The sequence below is a fragment of the Neovison vison genome, chromosome 4 (genome assembly GCF_020171115.1).
Source record: "Neovison vison isolate M4711 chromosome 4, ASM_NN_V1, whole genome shotgun sequence".
In the NCBI taxonomy this organism is placed as follows: Eukaryota; Metazoa; Chordata; class Mammalia; order Carnivora; family Mustelidae; genus Neogale; species Neogale vison.
This window is the reverse complement of record NC_058094.1, coordinates 155,472,372-155,494,771: the sequence shown is the minus strand read 5'-3', so window position 1 is coordinate 155,494,771 and position 22,400 is coordinate 155,472,372. Positions and strand designations below refer to the sequence as shown.

Below are 22,400 nucleotides of genomic sequence, written 5' to 3'. Positions count from 1 at the left end.
CGGGTCATGATCTCAGAGTCCGGGGATCGAGCCCTGCATCGGGCTCTCTGCTCAGCGGGGAGCCTGCTTCCCCCTCTCTGTGCCTGCCTCTCTGCCCACTTGTGATCTCTGTCTGTCAAATAAATAAATCTTTTAAAAAAAATAAAGAGATAAAGAGACAAAACCATCCAATATAATATGTGCACCTCGATTATATCTAAGTTCAAAATCAGAAAAGGAAAAACCTATAGAAAACATTCTTAGGAAATTTGACAGTAGATTGGATATTAGTTGATATAAAAATTGCTATTTTCTGAAATGTGAAAATGGTAGGAAAATGTGAAATGCCACAATGTTTACAAGTTACTTTCAAATGGCTCAGCAAAATATTAACGATGATAATGTGTACTGACTTACACAGATAAAGAACGTATGGTCAAAATGTGAACAATTGTTGAGTCTAGGTGAATTTTGTGTGGGTAGTCATTATCAGTGTTTTTTTTTTCTTTCAGTTTTTCTGTTTGAAAGTTTTCTTAATGAAAATATTCATATACACAAAAAGAAAAAAACTCTGCATAGTGGAAGGAAGATATTGCCCTTTCTGTTTTTAGGTTGTTTGTTTTGTTTGATACCTTAAAGAACTATGTCCTTAATATACAACCACTTGGGGGGGGCGCCTGGGTGGCTCAGTCCTTAAGCATCTGCCTTCGGCTCAGGTCATGATCCCAGGGTCCTAAGATTGGGCTTCAGGTTGGGCTTCCCTGCTCAGCAGGGAGCCTGCTTCTCCCTCTCCCTCTGCCCCTACTTGTGTTACCTCTCTTGCTGTGTCTTTCTCTGTCAAACAAATAAATAAAATATTTTTTAAAAAAATACTCAACCACTTAGGGATATTGGAGTAAGAAGTACTGAGGTTATCTGGAAGGAGATGGTAAAGAAATGTGTTGGAGCCTGCTCATACCTTCATTTTATTATTGCTTCTTACCCTGCCTATAGACTTCTTTTAACACAAAACTGTGGGTTTTTTAGGTGAAAAATTCTTACTAAGCTGTGTTCATCATCACTGGTTTTAATTATTCTTGGTATAACTGTATATTTTTCCCTAGTCTTATTGAGATATAATTGACATACAGCACTATGTAAATTTAAGGTATACAGCTTTATGTTGTGACTTATGTATATTGTGAAATGATTATCACACTATGTTTAGTTAACATCTAGCATCTCATACACATACAATAAAAAGAAAAAGCGAAAAAGACTTTTTTCTGTTTGTGATTAGAACTCTAAGGATCTACTCATAACAACTTTCCTATGTATCATATGGCACTGTTGACTGTACTCATCCTGATGTACTTTACACCCCTGGGACAGCCTTCTCTTTGTACCTTTGGATCAAATTCTTCTCGTCTCCACGCCCTGTCAGCCTCTGATAATCACAAATCTGATCTCTTGTTCTGTGAGTTTTTTTTTTTTTAACTATATGTTCTAATTTGGAATTAAAAAGAAGCATGTGGCTTTGCTAATATGTATATTGGTTGGGTGATAGTATCATTTGGACTATATGTATTTCTAAAGGTCTGATAAGAGACTAGCTTTTTATAAGTCCTGTGTTTCAAGCTGATGAGGATAAATTAATGATCTAGTAGAGATGAGAGATCAATGTGGAAATGTATTTTTATATAATGCAGTATCCTAGAAATCTGAGGTTGCCCTGAATAGTAGCTTAGTGTTTAGGGGACAGGCTTTTCCGTTTAAACTTGGCTTTGTTCCAGCTGTGTGACCTTGGGCAAGTTCCTGAACTCTCTTCACCTGCAGCTTTCTCAGCTCTGACAGGAGGACAAAAATGTGCCTGCCTCACAGAGATTGAGATAAGATTAAATGAGATTGTGTTTGGGAAGTGTTTACTTAGCCAGTATTTGAAATATTATAAAATTTCTAGAGCAGGAGCAGTTTTAAATGAATGAAAAAATAAATAAAAGGCTTGGAGCTAAAATTCAATTATGTGTGACTGCTTTTTTCCTCTCATCCTGGTTCCAGAAAAACTGAAACCATGCTTTATTGGGAATAGGGTGGGACCAATTCTGAAGAGTTATGTTTGTGTATTTTGTGTGTTTTCATGTCCGTCTAACATCACTTTAAAGCCAAATATGGAGTAAGCTGTGGATTTTTTTTTTTCCTTTAGAAGTCTCTTCAATTCTTTGACCTTGCTTAGCGTAAAGAACAAAGACAAAGACGAATTTACTTTTGAACTTGAAAATCTGTATAAAAATCATGTGATTCTTCTCTGGAATAGTCTTTAGTTTGTACATATGAAAATAAAGAGGCAGAGGCTGCTTTCGGTCAGCTGGCTTTCATGTTCTAGGTGGCTGTTACACAGAGCAGAAAACAGCTTATAGCTAGAGTCATTTGAATCTGGGCTCAAAGTAATAATCAGCCTTCTTATTCCTGAGGACAGCTTTCTGACAGTTTACAGACCATCTTTTTTGATCATAGCTTTTCTAGATTGAATTTATTGCCTTAATGGTACATTTAGGGCTCCAGATTTCCTTTCAGAATTAGATTGACTGAGAGAGAATGATTTAATTACCTTTCTTCTTAGGTTAGTTTATGCCCAGCTTCTGATTGCCACCACTCTCCATTCGTAGAAAGATTGAAGATAATATGTGGGTAGTATGTAGATAGAGTATCTACGGCTAGCATTGCTTAGATAATGATTAAGAGAATTAACTCTGGAGAATATGATAACTCTGGAGAATATGATAGAATAATTACAGGTCTTCCTTAACTTAGGTATTTCCCCCAGCCCCATTTTGTTAGTTAAAAATATTGTAAGTTGAAAATGCCTTTCATACACCTAACCTATTGAACATCATAGTTTAGCCTAGCCCACCCTACATGTGCTGAGAACACTTACATTAGCCTGTAGTTGGGCAAAATCATCTAATGCAAGGCCAATTTTGTAACAAAGTGTTGAATATCTCATGTAATTTATTGAATACTGTACTGAAAAACAGCATGGTTGTATGGGTACAGAATGGTTTTAAGTGTATGGGTTGTTTACCCTTATGATCTCATGGCTGACGGAGAGCTGTCGGTCACTGCTTCTGCCCAGCATCAAGAGAGAGTGCTGTACTGCATATTGCTAGCTCAGGGAAAACATCCAGCTTCTTACCGGAAGCAGAGTTTCTATTGAATGCATAACCCTTTCTCAGCATCCAAAAGTCAAACCATTGTAAATTGGAGACTGTAGAATGAAAACGGTACGTTCTCTTATGTTCTTACTATTTTTAAAGGTTTTCTTCGTTTGAGAGAAAGAGCACCAGCAGGAGGGTGGGGCAGAGGGAGAGGGAGAAGCAGACTCCCCATTGAGCAGGCAGCCCAACACGGGGCTTGATTCCAGGACCTCGGGATTATAACCTGAGCCAAAAGCAGATGTTTAACCATCCAAGCCTCCCAAGCACCCTAGTATTATTTTTAATAATTGCAAAAGTTGTATGTCTGTATATTCATCATAAAAAATTAGGAAATACCAAAGGTACAAAGAAGAAAATATTTTGATAGAAATCTCAATACCCAGTGATCATCACATATACAGATTTCTAGAATACATGTAAATATTTTTAAACTTCATAAATGGGATCATACTATTAACATATGGTTTTATGGAATAATATAGATGTGTTTCTTTGTCCTATTTGTCATTAAATATAAGATCTATGTTCATTTGGTCATTTTAAGATTTATGTAATTTTAATAGTTTTGTGTAATCCTATTACTATTTTTCAGTAAAAAAGATGAGAAGAAAGAAAAGAAACCAACTGTCAGTACATTTGCAATGGTGAGTCTGAATTTACTTAGTGATCGAATTGCTTTGGAAATTTGATTTCTTCCCTAGAAAAGAGATATTTCATCTGGTATAATAATAATAGAGGCAAAATGAGTAGGTTTAAGTTAGCTTGTTTTCAGTGGAATGCCAATCATGTCGTATTATGGTTGAGCCTCAACAGCCACTATTCTTGGCCTACATTTCAGTGTTCTGCTAATTTTTTTATGTGGCTTCTGGTCTGTTATCTATGCAAGCACTTTTCCTGTGATTGGTCTCAGCCACTAGGTAGAGTGTGGTTCTAACAGGATACAAGTTTCCTTGTCATCAGTGGCTCTCAAATTCTGGCAGATTTGAGGTCCAAGTCTGAGGCACCCAAAAAATAGAAGTTAGCAATGCATTATTTATGACTATGAACCTAGTACCTGTCATCATTTCTCTGTGCTGAATAATAATCTCTAATTTGAAAACCTTTATAAAATTCTTCATCTCATTTTCTGGTTGCATGGTCATTGCTTAGAATTTTTCTTGTGTCAGATTTAGAATAAGACCGGGATTTAAAGCTGTGGTGATGGTCTCTCTCTCCCTGGGTCCTTCTTTTATTCTTTCCCAAGAACCTGTAACACTACTGAACAAATGAAGTCTGACAGTGAGTGCATACTTCTAATTCAGTCATAAAACATCAGATGTTTTTTAAAAGTTGGTGGTGAGGGAGGTGTAGGCTATCTTATAAAGCAGATATTAGCAAATTGACTATAAAATCTTACATGGTCATCTTCTTGCCATAAAGTTGCTCTGGCTATGGTTTCACCTTTTGTCCTATCTCTCCTTTCTTTGGAATATTTTGAGAATGAAACTATATGTTTGGGTCATTCTTAAAAAGACACTCAGTGGGGGGGTGCCCAAGTGGTTCAGTAGGTTAAGTGTCTGATTCTTTATTTCAGCTCAGGTTCATGATCTCAGGCCCTTGGGATTGAACCCTATGTTGGGCTCCATGCTCAGCTCGGAGTCTGCTTGGGATTCTTTTCTCCCTCTCCCTCTGCCCCTCCCCTGCTCATGCATACTTGCCCTCTCTTTTTCTCTAAAATAAATAAATCTTAAAAAAAAAAAAAGACTACTCAGGTGACCAAGGGGCAGTTTTTGTTTTATACTTCATTCTTATTTATTAAAAGAATCTTTTATGTTAAAAGGTCTATATATATGTATGTGTGTGTGTGTGTGTGTGTGTGTGTATATATATATATATATACAGTACATATATATATGGTTTATTCCCAAGATTTAATTTGTTTTGTCATTTTGAGACCAAAATGTTTCTGTCTTTTGTGGTTTAGTTTTTATTATTTGTAGCTTTAATTAAAAAAAAAAGTCTCATTTTTGGGGCGCCTGGGTGGCTCAGTGGGTTAAAGCCTCTGCCTTCGGCTCAGGTCATGATCCCAGGGTCCTGGGATCCAGCCCCGCACTGGGCTTTCTGCTTGGCTGGGAGCCTGCTTCCCTTCCTCTCTCTCTGCCTGTCTTTCTGCCTACTTGTGATCTCTGTCTGTCAAATAAATAAAATCTTAAAAAAAAAAAGTCTCATTTTAGAAAATCTAACAGGTCTAGGGACTCCAGAGTGGCATAGTCATTAAGCGTCTGCCTTCAGCTCAGGTCATGATCCCAGGGTCCTGGGATCCAGCCCCACATCGGGCTCCCTGCTCAATGGGGAGCCTGCTTCTCTCTCTCCCACTCCCCCTGCTTGTGTTCCCTCTCTCATTGTCTCTTTCTGTGTCAAATAAAAAATAAAATCTTTTAAAAAAAGAAAATCTAATAAATCTAATATAGAGAGGTAATACTATCCATACAATTTAAGCCACCGAAGAAAAAAATCTGGAGTTTAAGTGTGAGGGAATAACAGCACATACAATACTATATGTCATGTGTTGTCCTAAGTACATAAAACTCATTTAACTGTTACAACTCCCTTTGAGATACATACTACTATTATTCTAATCTTACAGGTAAAGGAACTGAGTCCAGACATACTAGCTTGCCCACCCGGTACACAACAGGACCAGGATTCAGACCTGTGAAGTTCATGTTCTCAATCACATTGCTCAAGATAGCATAGAAGGAATATACTGCAAGCCTTTTGAGGAAGAGTTTTATTATTTATGTGGCTTTTCCTCATGTCTTTTTCCTGAGGAGCTGACACAGAAAACTGAACTGAGCTTGTATGTAAAACTTAAAGACATGAGGACACATTCAGAACTTTTCACAGTATAGTGCTGATGTTATCAGCTAAGACAAAAACTCATGTGTCAGGGCCCCCCAAAAGCCCAGGTTCAATGATTCACTCAGAAGAGAGACTCTCAGAACTCAGCACATTGTCCTACTTGTAATACTCATGGCTAAGATTTATTAAAGCAAAAGGATACAAAGCAAAATCAAAAGGGGAAAAGGAAAGAGTGAGGCAGAAGTCCAGGAGAAACTGGCATAAGCTCCCCTGAGTCTTTGCCCAGTGGAGTCACACTTAAATTGGGACAACTGTGAAATGCTATCAGACTAGCTCATTAGAAACTCAGCACTCAAAATTTGTGCTAGGGGCTGATCATATAGGCTTGGCATATGCCAGAATTCCAGACTCATAGAAGGAAGGCAGGTATTTAGCACAGAACACCTATGCCAAATAATTTGACCACTTTTATCAGTTAACCCCAACCCTAAATCCACGTTCTAGATGCCCTCCAAGGTCCAGCCTTGAATACAGGTCTTTTGAAACTGCAAATCTTCAGCTTACAGTATTACCTTACTTCTACTATGACACTTTTTGGCAGTCTTGAGAAAGTGATCAAAAAGAGGTAGGCGATATTCAAGTTTTTCTACAAGCATTTTTTAAAAATACCGGGCCTTGTTTCAACAGAACAGGAAACATAAAAGTAGAATAAAATCTAAAGCAAGTAAGGAAACGGAACAGATGGAAATCTTCAGTTAAGCACCTGACTCTTGATTTCAGCTCAGCTCATGATCTCAGGGTCGTGAGATCAAGTCCAATGTCAAGCTCTGCGCTGAGTGTGGAGCCTGCTGAAGATTCTTTCCCTCTCACTCTGCCCCTCCCCACCCACCACACTCTCTCACACTCTCTTAAAAAAAAGTAACTCACCCATTTGTACCTTGAGTCCCACATCCTCTGCCTTCTCAAGGACTTTACATTACTATTATTATCCATTCTCTTCTGTATCTATAGTCTCTCCCTCCCTTCTGGGTCTTTCCCTTTGGCATTTACATGAGAGGTGTCTTCATTTTCCCCAACAGCATCCTTCAAGCCACTCTTCTCTTGCTTGCTTCACACATAGGCGCTGCCTTTACTTGTGTTAGTTTCACTTTTTGCTTTTGTAATAAAGCACCATGAATTTAGTGTCTTCAAACAACACAAATTTATTACCTTATAGTTCTGGGACCTGAAGTCTCACTGGGCTAAAATCAAGGTGTCAACAGAGCAGGATCCCTTCTGGAGACTCCAGATAAAATGTTTCCTTCCCCCCTCCCAGTTTCTAGAGACTGCCTGCCCTCCTGGACTTAAGGCCTCTTCTTGCATCCCTCCAACCTCTTCAGTCATCATTTTTCCTGCTGAGTCCAAACCCCACCCCACCCCCCACTCCCTCTTATAAGTATCCTTGTTTTTACATTTGGTCCACTTGGATAATACAAGATCTATAATACAGGCCCTATCTCAAGATGCTTAATATCTGTAAAGTCCTTTTTACCATGTAAGGAAACATTCACAGTTTCCTGGGATTAGCGTATGGACCTGTGTACGGAGCAGGGGCATTATTCTGCCTACCACACCTGGTCAAGGCTTTGCTCTCTCAGCCATTCTCTATTGCTGGTCCCCTTGCTCCATTTCTGCTCTCCTGAAAGCCATTCTATCCTTGGTAGCCACATAAAATCTCCTCAGGTCCTGTTTTTCTTTCGTATTTAGTTGGGAAGTTTAGAGTAAAACCCAGACTCATTCCTCTGGCTGGAAAGGCCCTGTGTAATCTGTCCTCTGGCTTGTCTCTGATCTCATTGCAGACAAATCTCCTGTACTCTGTCCTTGCCACAGTGATGATTCTGTTTGGTCCTTGAGGTACACAGAGCTTTTGTTCACCACAGGACCTTTGCATTTGCTTTTCCTGCCTGAAATGTTCTGTCTCCAGATCATTAAGAAACTAACTATATCCTTCCTGTCATTGAGGTCTTAGCTCAGATATTGTCTTCTCAGAGAGGAAGTCCCTAACCAGGCAGGCTAAGCCAGCTGACTCTGCTGTCATTGTGGTCTAAGCTCTATGAGGGAGCTTATGTTTTCTTTACTAGATACTTACATACTGAGTGAATATTGAATACATCAGTCCTCCCTTTTTCTATTTGCATTTGAGTGTATACTTTATGAGGACAGGTAGCTTGTCTTTTTCACTGTTGTTGCCAGTACCTAGAACCAAACATGGGCCTTACTAGTTTCTTAACAAATAATCTTTCGAACGTTGAATGAATGAATAAATTAATGGATTCATTGACTTCTTTCTCCAACCCAGGCACCATGGTAAGTCAAGTTAACCATCAAGCCTGCTGAATATTACCTAAACCACTTGCCTTTATGTATCAGCCTTCCTTCTACATAGTTCTGGGTGCAGGCCTCCTCTCTTTCTTATCAATATCTAGCGAAACATCTTACATTTCCTTATATTTGAAGGGCTCTGATTATAATTAGTTTAAGCCTCTGACTTACATTTTACCTGATGTGTCACAACATTGTTTTCGTTACCTTCACTGTAAACTACTGAACAGTCTTATTAATTTTTACATTTCCTAAACCCATAACAGTACTTGCTTATATTATATTGTGTGCCTAATTAAAGTTTATTTCTCACTTTCACCCTCACAACCACCATATGAGGCTTGCTGCCTATATGAATATTTTTCTCATTTTATAAATGTAGATACTGAGGTATTGTTAAGAGATTATTTTCCCCAAACTTCCCTTCCTATTAAGTGATAGAACTAGACATTTCACTGAGGCCTTTGTGCTACTTAGTCTTAAGTTACTACTTTCCTTAAATCTTCTTATTACTTTGTCTCCAGAAATCAATCTTGCCTCCTGTCACAAATAAACATGAGGTTCTGAGCTCTCTCTGCTTTGTCCTTGTTCTTAGAAACGTGTTTGTATCTGTGCCTACTCTTAGCTTGTTCCTTCTAGCTTGAGATGAAGCTTAAGCTTTGCCTGTTTGAGAACCATTCTCCCTTTACCAAGTTTTATTGTGAAGACTTTCAGACATATGGAAAAGTAGAACAATAAAAGCCATGCTCATATTCCCACTGTCTGTATCTAACTACTGTTAACATTTTGCCGCCCATTTCACCTGAAATTATAGATTTTGTGATGTTTCTTGCATAGCTACCTGTTGACACACCTCAAAATTTTTCCTACATGACATTTTCTTATAAAACATAACACAATGTTCAATTTAATAAAGCAAGGACTAATTCTTTAATATTATATAATGTCCAGTTCACGTTCAAATATTTCCTGTTATCTATGAAAAGAAATGTATTTTGCAATTGATTTGTTTGAAAGAGGATCTAGTCAGTGACATCACTTAGATACTGTGTTTTCCAAGTCTAGAAGCTTTCTTGTTCAAAATGACATTGACATGCTGAAAAGACTATACTGTTTGTCCTATAGAATGCTTCATCTTCTAGACTCTTTTTATTATGGCATCATTTCACTTGTTCTTCTATGGCTTACATTTTTAATATTCTGAAAATTATAAATACATTCACATTACATATTTTGCGGTAAGAAGATTGTGTGGGGGATGCTGTGTGCTTCATGTCTCATCATATCTGGAAATATCAAATGTCAGAATATTTGACTTCTCTACAATACTAAATTTGGTCACTTGGTTAAGGTGATGACATATTGAACCCTTCCATTGTGAAAGGACTTGTACCCCCTTGAAGCTATGAGTGGTGCTGGGGCATCATGGGGATATCTTGTTTACTCATTAGATATAAGATCCACTAATGATCCATCTACTCAGGTTCTTGAAACATTTTTTTTCTTTATTCTGTAGGATGTTGCCCAATTCAGTTTCCTTCCTGTTTTTTCACCAGTCACCACTGTGACTGATGTACCTGTAAACATGTGTGAGACTTCATTAATTAGTCTGTCCTCAATGTTGCTTCCCTGTCAGGTGTCCATTCTCTTGCTTTTCCTTTTGCCCCAGTCAACATGCTGTCTTGATTACTTCATTTTCAAATTATTCTTAACCCCAATCACTCTTTTTCTCTTCTTGGATGATCTTATCCAACTCACATGACTTCTGCTATATACGCTAGTATCATGAAACTGCATTCCAAACTCAGAATTCCTTCCATGAGCATTCTCGGATAGCATTTCCAGGATGAGCCATCAAATAGCGCAAAAAGAAATTTCCTGTGTCCCTTCCCTCCAACTCTTGTCTCGCTCAGTGAGGGGTGCTTCTTGGCCAGTCAGCTTTTTATTACTGCTTCTATACCACATACCCCCATTTTCTCTGAGCATACTGCTCTGCTGCCTGTTCTTTTTGGCTGGAACGCCTTCTTTCTTGCTTCTGAACACATGCCAAACTTTCAAGACTGGGAAGATGAAAAACCTCCTCTGTAGGGCTTTTCCACAAAGGAGGAAATGACCATTTGCTCTTTTTTATGTCTGCTTTACTGCATACACTACGCTGTCTTAGCGTGCAGTATATAGATTGCATATACTTCTTTGCTTGGCCTTCCTTCTCCTTTTTAAGCACTTTGACGGCAAGACTTACACCTTTGATGTTTATCTGTCTTTTATTAGTCATTGGGTAGGCATTGAGTAAATATTTATATTCATGGCCTGCTTGTTTTTATTATGGTCAGTGACTAGTTTTGGTAGTAAAAGATCCTATGGGAGTGGTGATGAGAGAAATCTTTGTATATCAACTATTTTCTCTTCCTCTACTAAGGAATATGATATTTTATCCACTTTAAAGGGGTCTCTAAGAGAAAATAAATGGCTTCTGCCCATCTCTTTCTCCTTATTTATGTTTTTTAAAAAATATTTTATTTATTTATTTGAGAGAAAGAGAGACAGAGTGAGAGAGAGCATAAGAGGGGAGAAGGTCAAAAGGAGAAGCAGACTCCCCACGAAGCTGGGAGCCTGATGTGGGACTCTATCCCAGGACTCTGGGATCATGACCTGAGCTGAAGGCAGTCAGTCGCCTAAACAAGGCTCCCCTTATTTATGTTTTTTTTGAAGAGGTGGATGAATGCTTAGTTAAGACAAAGTAAATAATGACAAAATTTAGCCTGTGATTTAATAAAATATGAAAGAAGTGCCAAAAAACACATTTTCCCTGTTTTAATTTATAATGAAGAGGATGTTATTGATTATGGATATGTCATTAACTCAAATTTGAGCTTGCTTTTCTAAGAGCTAGAAATGTTTTTTTTTTAAAATATTCATTTATTTAAGAGATAGAGAGAAAGAGAGAGGCTTTTGTGCTCTGCCCCTGTTGGGGTAGAGGTTGAGAATCTTCATGCAATGCCGGGCTCAATCTCGAAACCCATGAGATCACGACCTGATCTGAAACCAAGGGTCAGATGGTTAACTGACTGAGTCACCCAGGTGCCCCTAGAAAAAGTTTGAATGCAAAGACCTAAGTATATATTAGATATTCTTCTTCCACCAAACTTGAATTTTTGCTAATTTTAAAAAAAAATATTTATTTATTTATTTATTTATTTATATGAAAGAGAGAGAAAATATGTGGGAGAGGCAGAGGGAGAGAATCTTCAAACAGACTTCACACTGAGCACAGAGTCTGACACAGGGCTTGATCTCACGATCCTGAGATTATGATGTGAGCCAAAACCAAGAGTTGAACACTTAACCAATCCACCTAGGCACCCTGAATTTTTCTAATTTTAAAGCTCAGCTTTACGAATGCTCTCCTACTTCATGAACTGCTGGTCACTACTGCCAAGAACTGTTCTGCTCTTTATTTCTCCACTTGTCAATTCTGTACGTATTCCTAGTTGTTACTACTATTAGTTCCTTTTTAGCTAACTGTAAGATTGGTTTCTGTCTCCTTGTCTCAAATCTTTCTGCTTATGTGTCTTTTATGTTGCCTGATCTTGACCTTTGTTTTGGTTTAGGTTCCCTGCGTAGACCTATGATTCTTTTTTTATCCACTCTCCTCCCTAGATTACAAACCTGCTGACTCTACCTCATGCAACCACAGGACAATCCCCTGCATTGGGATTGATCCACAAACCCTCACAGAATGCTTCATCTGTCTGTTTTCTTTCATTTGGTTGTCTTTCAGTCCTTAACTAGTTCCTTGAATAATATGGCAGAAGTAATGATTTCTTCTCAAGTGGACTGCCACAGAGCCTTGAGCCCATTCCCCTTACTGTCTGTTCTCATCACTTTCTGGATCCAGAGAAGCTGTCTTTACTTTTGACCTGCCTGTGATTAAAGAGATTATGCACATCGACATTGGTCAGGCATTATGGTTATATTTTACCTTTTAAGGAAATCTCTTTTTGGGAAGCATGCATATAACGGATTCTTCCTTTCTCCTTCCTTCTTACTATTGAGGCCTGATTGCATTCAGATAATTTTACCTTCATGCTAATTTCATTATGCGGCAGATCTTTTACTCAAGCAATTTTCAAAAGCAGCAAAATACTTCCTTAGTGGTGGCCTCAGAGGGGACTTTGACAGTAAAGATTTTTCTTGGTTAAAAAAAAAATTGAGATGAAAAGTGGTTTCTACCCTTGGAAATCAGAAGAACAAATACATATTTTTTTAGTTGTACCTTTAAAGACTTTTACAATTTTCCAGAATGTCCCATCCCTCTCGTCAAACCTCATATATAAGAAAAGAAGACAAACTGAGTCCAATATGAAGAAGTAGGTCAGTAGAAGAGTCAAATGCCCATTTAGAATTAGGCTATTATAATTGTTTAGGTTGGACCAGGATGGTAATAGTAGTAGTAGAAATGAGATTGTTAGGATTGTTAGAAATGAGAAATGTTAGGATTTTGGATGTATTTGGAAAGTAGAGCAAACTATCCATAAAACTGTGCTAATTGTTCCTCTTCTTTACATTTCCTTTTTTTTTTTTTTTTTTTTTTTTTTCAGTTTCGCTACTCAAATTGGCTTGATAAGTTGTATATGCTGGTGGGGACAATGGCTGCCATCATCCATGGAGCTGCACTCCCCCTCATGATGCTGGTGTTTGGAGACATGACAGATAGCTTTGCAAATGCAGGAATTCCAGGAAACGTAACTTTCATAAATACAACTAATGGAAGTAAGTATTATTTGCAGCACTGATTTTATTGGAAACTTAAAAATCTGTCACTTAAAAGCGATGTTTAACTCTTAGTAAATATAGTAGTGGGTTTACCTGTGTGGAAGTTGAAGGGATCTGGCCTACAGTTCCTATTGGTAGTTGGTACCAATTGGTAATTGGTAGTTTGAGAAGATAATATTCACAGGCATCAGAATCCACGTTGGAAGTGCTGGCAGAGATATGTAGAAAAAGATAGCTCTGTAGGTCAGAAAAATCCCAGGAAGTTTCAGGAAGAGTTAAAAAACAAAACGAAACAAAACCCACCTAATCTAGACATCAAATGATACGTAGGAATCAGTCATGAGATTCTTTGACATGATAGATATGGGTGTCAGAGATAGGAGTCCAGGATGATTCTAAAATGTGTAGCCTGAGAAGCAGAATAGACTGGATCTGGATGCAGTTACTATCAACAAAGACAAAAAAAAAAAAAAAAAAGAGAGAGAGAGACAGTAGGTTTGGGCAGTAAATACCAGAAACTTAACTTGGGTATTGTCACAGGTTGGGCTACTTGGAGAAATATGGCCAAGAGAAGGTGTGTGTGTGTGTGTGTGTGTGTGTGTGTGTGTGTGTTAGGATGGAAGAAATAATAGCTTGTGTGTGTGTTAGGATGGAAGAAATAATAGCTTATTTGTATGCTAGTAGAAATGATCCAAAAGATAGAGAAGAAAAATGATGCTTTGAGAGTGAGGGAAGAGAGTTGTTTGCATGATGTCCTTGACAAAGGATGGAATATGATGCCCCAAAGGAATACTTGCTTTAGGTAGAAGCACAGATAAACTTATCCACTGTAATGGGTGGAAATGAAGAACATGTGAGTGCCAGCGCCCAAAGCTGACTTGAGGAGGAGGTGAGAATTTGTGGAAGTTTTCTTGGGATTACTTCAATTTTCTCAGTGAAGTGAGAAGTAAGACACTTGGCTGATAAAGGAAGGAGATCTAAAACAGTCTTCCAGGAGAGCAGGAGAGAGACTGAACCATTGAAAAGATTTGGGTGCCATACACACTCTCACATTCACAGTTGACCAAGGAGGAACTGGTTGATACCGCTGAGCAATCAAGTCACCTTTGGTCAAGCCTAGAATGATTAAAACTCAGCTTCCCAAAGACTTACAACCTGGTGTGCGCTCAAGTGGTAGAGCTTTTGAAAATGTCTGTTTGAGAATACATTGGACAATACATGGATATTCACATAGCTTTTTCAATTTTTAGTCTCTGATGAATTTTATGAATCTTTTCCCCCAAAATGTGCATATAAATATTCATATCGATTTGGTGTATTTATAGATCCTTTGATACCTGTCAGTGGTCCTAGGAACCCCATTTTTGTAATTCTGAAGAATGCATTGTTTACCTTGAGACTGGCTTACTTGAGTTCTGTGAATGCAGATAGGAGTTGGGCCAGAAAATTTTAAAGTGTGTTTGAGCTATGTAAAATTCCTGTGTGTTTATTATGTCCTTTTATGGCATCCAGAAGAAGCTGCCAGAAGATGCATCTTGGAATTGGCCCCTTTCTTTTATACCATTCACCCAAAGGAAGTTCACAGCGCTAGGTTTATTGGTTCCTCTGCATGCTGTATCTGGCAATATTCTTTGGAGTTAGTTTTCCTAACACATTACAGTGGAAGAATCAACTCTTTAGTACTCTGGTAGCCCAGCAGATCTTACATGTACATCTGTGCCCATTCATTTTGGTTTAAGATTTTATTTTATTTTATTTTATTTTTTGAGAGAGAGAGCATACAAGAGGAGGGTAAAGGGAGAAGCAAATTCCCCGCTGAACAGGGAGCCCAATGTGGGACTTGATCCCAGGACCCTGAGATCATAACCTGAGCTGAAGGCAGACGCTTAACCCACTGAGCCACCCAGATGCCCCCATCTGTGCCCATGCTGATTCTCAGCTACTGTAATGTCCAGTGGCCTTTTTTTAAAAACTGCATTAAGATTTTTTTTAAAGATTTTATTTATTTATTTGACACACACAGAAAGATCACAAGTAGGCAGAGAGGCAGGCAGAGAGAGAGGAGGAAGCAGGCTCCCCACTAAGCAGAGAGGCTGATGTGGGACTCAATTCCAGGATCCTGAAACCAAGACCCAAGCCGAAGGCAGAGGCTTTAACCCACTGAGCCACCAAGATTTTTATACACTATATTTTCATTACCCAGGTATTATCTCTTACTTCATGAAAAAACAATAGATTTCTTTAAGTGGGAGTACTAACCATGACTATGTCTACCTCCTGCAGATATGATGAGATGGACAGTAATCAGACTCATTTATCTAATAAGCATGAATGAGTTCCCATACAGTGGTCCAGGTGCAGAGACTAGCTCCCTGAGAGGCCTGTGTGTCTGCCTACTGATCAGTCTCCCAGACTGGAGAATGGCTACATGGGCTGGTCACAGCAGGCTCCTTCATAGATGCCTGCAATATGTGTTTTCCAGCTGGGGTTGTAGTTGACGTTGCATTCCTCGCCTGTACTCCTCCTTTAGCTCACTCTTCTAATCTTGGGAAAGCTTTGAACTGTGCTTCTATCAGGCTTTTAGGAGGAACCATATCCAACGTTAGGAAGCAGGCTCTGGAGTTGGACTGCCTGGCCACAAGCCCCCCTACCTTCACCATTTTTTAGTTTTGAGCTTTGGGGGATTTCTTCATACTCTAATTTCCTTGTCTATAAAAATGTTGACTTTTTAATGTTCTTTTACATAGAACATATTTCTATGTAGAACATATTTCATGGAGTGGTTGTGAAAATTAAATGGATTCATCATTTAAGGCTCAAAGAACAGGGCCTAGTTTATAAAAAGCACTCAGTAAATGGTCATTACCATGGTCATGTCATTAGTAAACTCATGCTTCCATGTTCTTCACAGAAAACCTACATAACTTGTAATGATGATATGGTTTTTTATATCATTTCATCTTTACCGAACTCTGTGACACTTAATTTTTATTTTGTTTAAAGCTTGAGACATATCTAGAGTTACTCAGTCCTTGTTATAGATGTGGATAATTGCACATTTCAGCATCATTTCCTTAGTAACTGTGAACCACTAGCCATGCCTTTCTGAGAAGGCAAGGTCCTCAAACGATGGCCCAGGGGTCAACTCTGGACTGTTGCCTAATTTTTTTAAAAGATTTTATTTATTTATTTGACAGATGGAGATCACAAGTAGGCAGAGAGGCAGGCAGAGAGAGGTGGAAGCAGGCTCCCCACCGAGCAGAGAGCCTGATGCGAGGCTTGATCCCAGGACCCTGAGATCATGACCTGAGCCGAAGGCAGAGGCTTTAACTCACTGAGCCACCCAGGCACCCAAGATAAAATAGATATATTTTAAGATTTTATTTATTTATCTGACAGAGAGAGAGAGATCACCAGAGGCAGAGAGGGGGAAGAAGGCTCCCTGCTGAGCAGAGAGCCCATTGCAGTGCTCGATCCCAGGATCCTGAGATCACGACCTGAGCCAAAGGCAGAGGCTTAACCCACTGAGCCACCCAGGCACCCCTGTTGCCTAATTTTGTACTGCTTGTGAGCTAAAGAATGGTTTTCTATTTTTAAATCATTGGGGGAAAAAAGAAAAGAAGATTAATATTTTTTGACACTGGATAATTACATGAAATTTCAGTATCTGCAAATAAAATTTTAATAGAATACAGCTATGCCCATTCATTTGCATATTTTTGGTGGCTTTTTTGACACTCCTCTGTACAGTAGAATTGTTGTGACAGAGACCATATGGTCTCCAAAGCCTAAAGTATTTGCCTTCTGACTCTTTCCAGTAAAGGATCACCAGTCCCTGAGGTCGGGCACTGAATAGGGGGTTATTATCTTCAATTGTTCAATCTGTAAATTTGTGCTAAACTGTTCCATATGCCAGGCACAGTACATGTCCTAAGTTTTCATTCCGACCCTCCAAGAGACTTAGTGGAGTGGGAGGAATGAATACATGAACCCACAAATGTGGGTATTAGTGCTGTGATACAGATATATACAAAATACCTGGAAAGGAGAAGGGCAGCTGACTCCATATATAAGAATCATAGGAGGGGTCCAAGAGGAGGTGATAATCAGATTCGATCAGCATCGTACCTCTCTCCTGCACAAAATAAACATGTTCTATGTAACAAGTGAAATTCCTCTAAAATAAATATTGAGGAAGAAATAAGTTAATATCCTTCTCTCAGCACCACCCCTTATTGCCACTACCCTGCTATATATCCTTCCGTGGGTTTCCAAAAGCAGTGTGCAATCTCTACTGCAATTTTTAGTCAGGAATACTCAGTTCCCTGTCGCTCACCTGCTTGTCTGCAGATTGCCATTTCCAGATAACAAATCATTTGTGGGGACAGCCTCAAAGGCTTTGATGCTGGGCCTAGAGATGAGAGCAAATGAGCTCCCTGATGTTTCTGGAGGCAGAGCTAGTCTACTGGACTCCCAGGACCCTGACACTCTGACCTTTCTTCTTTTGCCCTGCCACTGTAATACCTCGTTACCTCTCCATGGGGGTAGACGAAGGACCAGAACCTCCTTGTTGGACAAGAAGTATTCCTTATGTAGAGGAGACTTGGATTTGCCTGACTTTTAAAGCCTGAGAGTTTTACAGTAAACATTGGATTTAACCAGACAGCTCTTAAAACTTAAAGTGAGCAGATCCCTCTCTGCTGCTACAGTAAACCCCTGCAAGAGGTCTTTCTTTTCTGCCGATGTCTTGTCCTGATAATCAGACATGGGCCTTTGTCCTGCTCTTTTGGTTGTGGACCTGATTTCTTGACACCCTACTCCCATCGGTCTTTATCTTGTTTTTAGAATTTGCCTTTGCCTGAAAATCTCTGATGATTCAGGCCTGGGGAACTCTCTGGTCTTGTTATACAACTTTGCTGAGCAAAAATTAACCACCGCTGAATTTCTGTCATATTCCGTGAGTTCTCATCTTCCTCGGGAGACTTTAAACTTTCTGGAAATGCACAGATAAAGACGATTGTGATTTTAGCCATGTGTTGAAGGTGACAGGTTGGGTACAATTGTAAATGACAGCCAGGCAATTGAAGAAATAAGACTGAATCTTGGCTTTCAGAAAAGGACTAGAGAGTGGACAATATTTGAGTGGAAGGGATGTTAAACCTCCTGGGATAGCATGGAGAGAAACATAGAAAGAGTGAGAGCCTTAAGCCTTGAGAAAAGACTCCATCGCTTACAATAACTAAAACTAACATTTACTGAGCATTTAAGGTTTGTGGGCCCTCTTCTTAGTACATTACATGTATGGACTCCTTTATTCTTGACAGATTAGGAAAGGGGGTCCAGAGGGTTTAGTAAATTTAAATTGCCTCTGGTCATAGAGATGGTAATGAGGATTCCAGCCCAGGCAGACTGGTCCCAAGCCCATGCACTGGAGGAGACAGAGGGACACGCAGAAAGGAGAATGCTAAAGAGAACATGCTGATCCAGAAATTAAGGGAGATGGAGGATATTTTGCATGCCTTGTGGTGGTTGTCAGCCCTAGGTACTCATTCAATACACACTTGATTACTTATTGTCTCTAATGCTTCAATTTATGATACACCCACCCTGATGGCTTTTTTCTTTCTCCATAACTATATTATGGTTGGTTCTATTTTGTCTCCTCCACACTGGTAGCCAAGGAATGGAGAAAATGTAAGTCACTCAAAATCTATTGTAGTTTCATAATTCAGACAAAAAGGGAAAATCTGGAAAGAGCTTACTTTCATACTTACCATTTCCATTCCCCTGCTCTAAAACTTGTGAGGAACATGAAAACTATCTGTAAAATTATCCTCACAACATCATTTGTATTTTGCTGCTTTAACTATGAGTGAATAAATCATGTACAGACCTTGAGTGTGTGTTTCAAGACTTTGACGTACACAAAGAAAACATTGTCCTGTGTGCCCTCAAGGCCAGCATTTTGTGTGCTCCAAAGTAGAATGATACAGATAATATTTGGATTCTAAGTATTTTGTAAAAATTTCCATAATGGATCTATTTTCTTGCATTTGCTCAAAGCTTTCCTCTGCCCCTAACCATTTCACTAGAAAAATTCTTAGAGCTCAATTTCTGGAAAATTGAGTATCCAATATTGATAACATATTTGGAAGTATACTTTCAGCGTGGCATTTTTTGAAGTTTGTATTAATGTTAAAGATACGGCTAGTATGGGGCACCTGGGGTGGGTCAATGGGTTAAAGCCTCTGCCTTCGGCTCAGGTCATGATCCCAGTGTCCTGGGATCGAGACCCGCATCTGGCTTTCTGCTCGGCAGGGAGCCTGCTTCCCTTCCTCTCTCTCTGCCTTCTTGTGATTTCTGTCTGTTAAATAAATAAATAAAATCTTAAAAAAAAAAAAAAAGATATGGCTAGTATTTCTAGAATACTAGTAGAATATAGCCAGATTTTGTGTGTGTGTGTGTGTGTGTGATTATTAGGAGAATGCTTTTCAAGCCAAAAAGTAGATTAGCTACCATGTCATCTCTCCAATTTATAGTAAAGACAACATTAAAAAAGATATGTAGATGATATTTGACCTATTTCTGATCCTTAAAAAATGGAATGAACCTAATGAAAGATTGAATCATGGGATTTCATAGGCAAAAAGAGGCCTAGAACTTGACCCAAATCCATAATTTTATAGCTATAGAAGGCAAGAGCAAGGAAGTTGAAGCCATGTAAATACAATGGAATTGCTTGCTAGTTTTCAGAGCTACCTTTTAGTCTGATATTTTGTCAACTCTACTACTAGTGGTTTCAAACTCTGCTGAAAATTGTGGTATACAATTTTTCACTTGGTGTTTTCTCTACGAAGACATCCTGTACATTTGCTTATAGGTATGTCAGGCAAGGCAGCCATGAGATGTAGCTCTTCAGGCCAGGGATGTGAAGAAAGCACACCTGAGGAGAGTGTGGCTCCCGGAGTCACCTGTTCCCTGCACTAAGCCCAGCCTCACTGAGCAGCAGGCTCTAGCCTGGGCCAGTGATGGAGGGACTGATCATCTAGGTAAAAGGCCCAAATTCCGCTTGCATGTGGTTGATGGAGCTTCCTGCACAGGAAGACTGGAAGGACTGGGCTCCTAGTGTTCTGGAGCTAGAATGCCCCTTGTGGCTCATCTAATCACACTGCCCCCCACCGCCACTGGGTATATAATGTCTCTCATGGAACGTCATCTTCATGGAGAGCCTTCCTTGGTTGAAGGAGCTGGGAGGGGAGCTCCAAGCCAGGATCTCTGCTAATTGTCTGCTCTGCTACCACCCGCCACAGTGCTGAGCTCACTCCACATAGAGCCCACCAGAAATATCTCTGGCTGCAACCTGTGCACGGAGCCATCCTCGTTGCCGCCGATGTGACTCTAACTTCCTAACTCCACTTTGCCCAGCTGTATCCAGTTCTTCACAAGCTGTCGCTGTGAGCTTTTACAAACCCAAGTCAGGTCACAGCTCTCCCAGTGGTTTTCTGTTGCTTGGAATAAATAGAAACTCCTTTCCCTGGCCAGTATGGCTCACATGACCTTGCCCCCTCCTGCCCATCAGTCTTGTTGCTTACCCCACCCGCAGCAGCCTTCTCTCTGTTCTCTGAGTGTTCCCTTTTTCTTCTTGGCTTGGGGTGTTGCGGAAACTGCCCATCTCTCTGTAAGGGCTTCTTAACTTTCACTTCTCCCTCAGAAAGACCTTTTGTCTCTAACTCACCTGAAAGTCACTATAGCATTACTGCTTATCTCGACAAGATTTATTACTTAAAAATTATCTTGTGGATTTATTGGATTACTTGTTTATTATATCTTGTCAAGTGGGAAGAAAGGCATCGGGGGCAGGGAGAGAGGAAGTTCCTGGGAAAAACTATCTTAGAAATTTCAGCATTGGAGGTTTGGGCCTGAAAGTAAAAGCATTTCCTGTTTGTGCAGAAGTCCAATAAGATTAGAACAAAATGGATTTCTCCTGCTAGGTTGTGTCTCTGGTGTCTGAAATAGTGCCTAACATGAAAGCTCTGTGGCAGATGGGTTCTAAAAATCACTCTTATAATACACTCTCCTTTTCCCTTAGGAAAATAGTAAAACGTATTTATGTCTCATACTTTTATTCATACTGTTCTTAAGTGTTCAGTAGGTAAAATTATGAAACATACTGAGATATTTGTGTCAGATAAAAATGCAATGTAGTGTGATCCTTAAATAGCATAGAGTCTTTGGTCATGGTGGTGGGCACTACTCCGTTGTGGTTTCTTTGAAGTCTTGCTTGGGTAGTAAGGTACTGGTTTAGTCTCTCTTTTTAATCTTATATGAGGCACTTACATACAAAATAGAATGATTGGATGGAATATTTTGTGCAGTCGTCTGCATGTGTGGTGGCTTTGTGAAACCACTTGTAAACCTTTGGGACAAGCTAGGTTACAGCAGGTTGAGCAGGGTACTGAGGAGACAAAGAAGACTAAGGGAGTCCATTTATGCAGGGGCCATGCCAGTGGGCATGGGAGGCAGAGATAGATATCGATCCCCATAGTTCTAGCATTGACTTAGTAAATTGAGTCATGTGTCGGTTACTCTGGAGTTCTCTGACAAGGTGAGTCACTCTACTAGGGGTAAGCCATTTGAGACGCGGTCTTATTTGAACGTATTCATGGAGAAGGAATCGTTATCAGAAGGGGGAAAAATGTGGTAAAAGGCATTACTGGTAGAGAAAGGAGAATGAATAGAAGCTTGGAGGAAGAAAGTTGTCATCACTTCTCAGCTGAATCTCAGGGTGTGGAAAATATTCTTCAGTCTAAAAGGGTGGAGCTCAGCCTAATGACATTTAATCAAAATACTTTGTCATGGTCTGTGTACTCTCCAGTCCCCAAGGACAAATGCTTCAGGAACAGAGAAACCAAGAAAAAAAACTCAGACATTATTATTTTTTTTTAATGCTGCAACAAACTCCCTCCAGACAGTGACTGCACAGTGCCCTAGTGCTGAAATGAGAAAGGTGTGGGGGTAAAGAAAATGTTTGGAAGATCATTCATTGACTTTTCAAAAATGTTATCCTGTCAGATATATTGTGACAAGGTTGAAAAGGTGCTAATATGACATGTTATGGATCTTGGACTTTATTCTTGATGCAGTGACTGTCATTGAAGGCTATTCATGGAAGATACACACACACACACACACACACGTGTATACTCTGTATGTGTGTGTGTGTATTTGACAGAGCGAGAGCATGGGGGA

The 22,400-nt window shown here is 39.5% G+C and overlaps 1 protein-coding gene across 2 annotated transcripts in view; it reads left to right on the top strand.

Annotated features, from left to right (window-relative positions):
* Positions 1–22,400, top strand: part of ABCB1 (ATP binding cassette subfamily B member 1) — a 106,174-nt gene that overhangs the window by 2,550 nt on the left and 81,224 nt on the right. For both annotated transcript variants that reach the window (XM_044245944.1, XM_044245946.1), the window contains exons 3-4: positions 3,766–3,817; positions 12,977–13,148. In XM_044245944.1, coding sequence (XP_044101879.1) covers positions 3,766–3,817; positions 12,977–13,148 — 224 coding nt within the window. The remainder of the gene's footprint in view (positions 1–3,765; positions 3,818–12,976; positions 13,149–22,400) is intronic.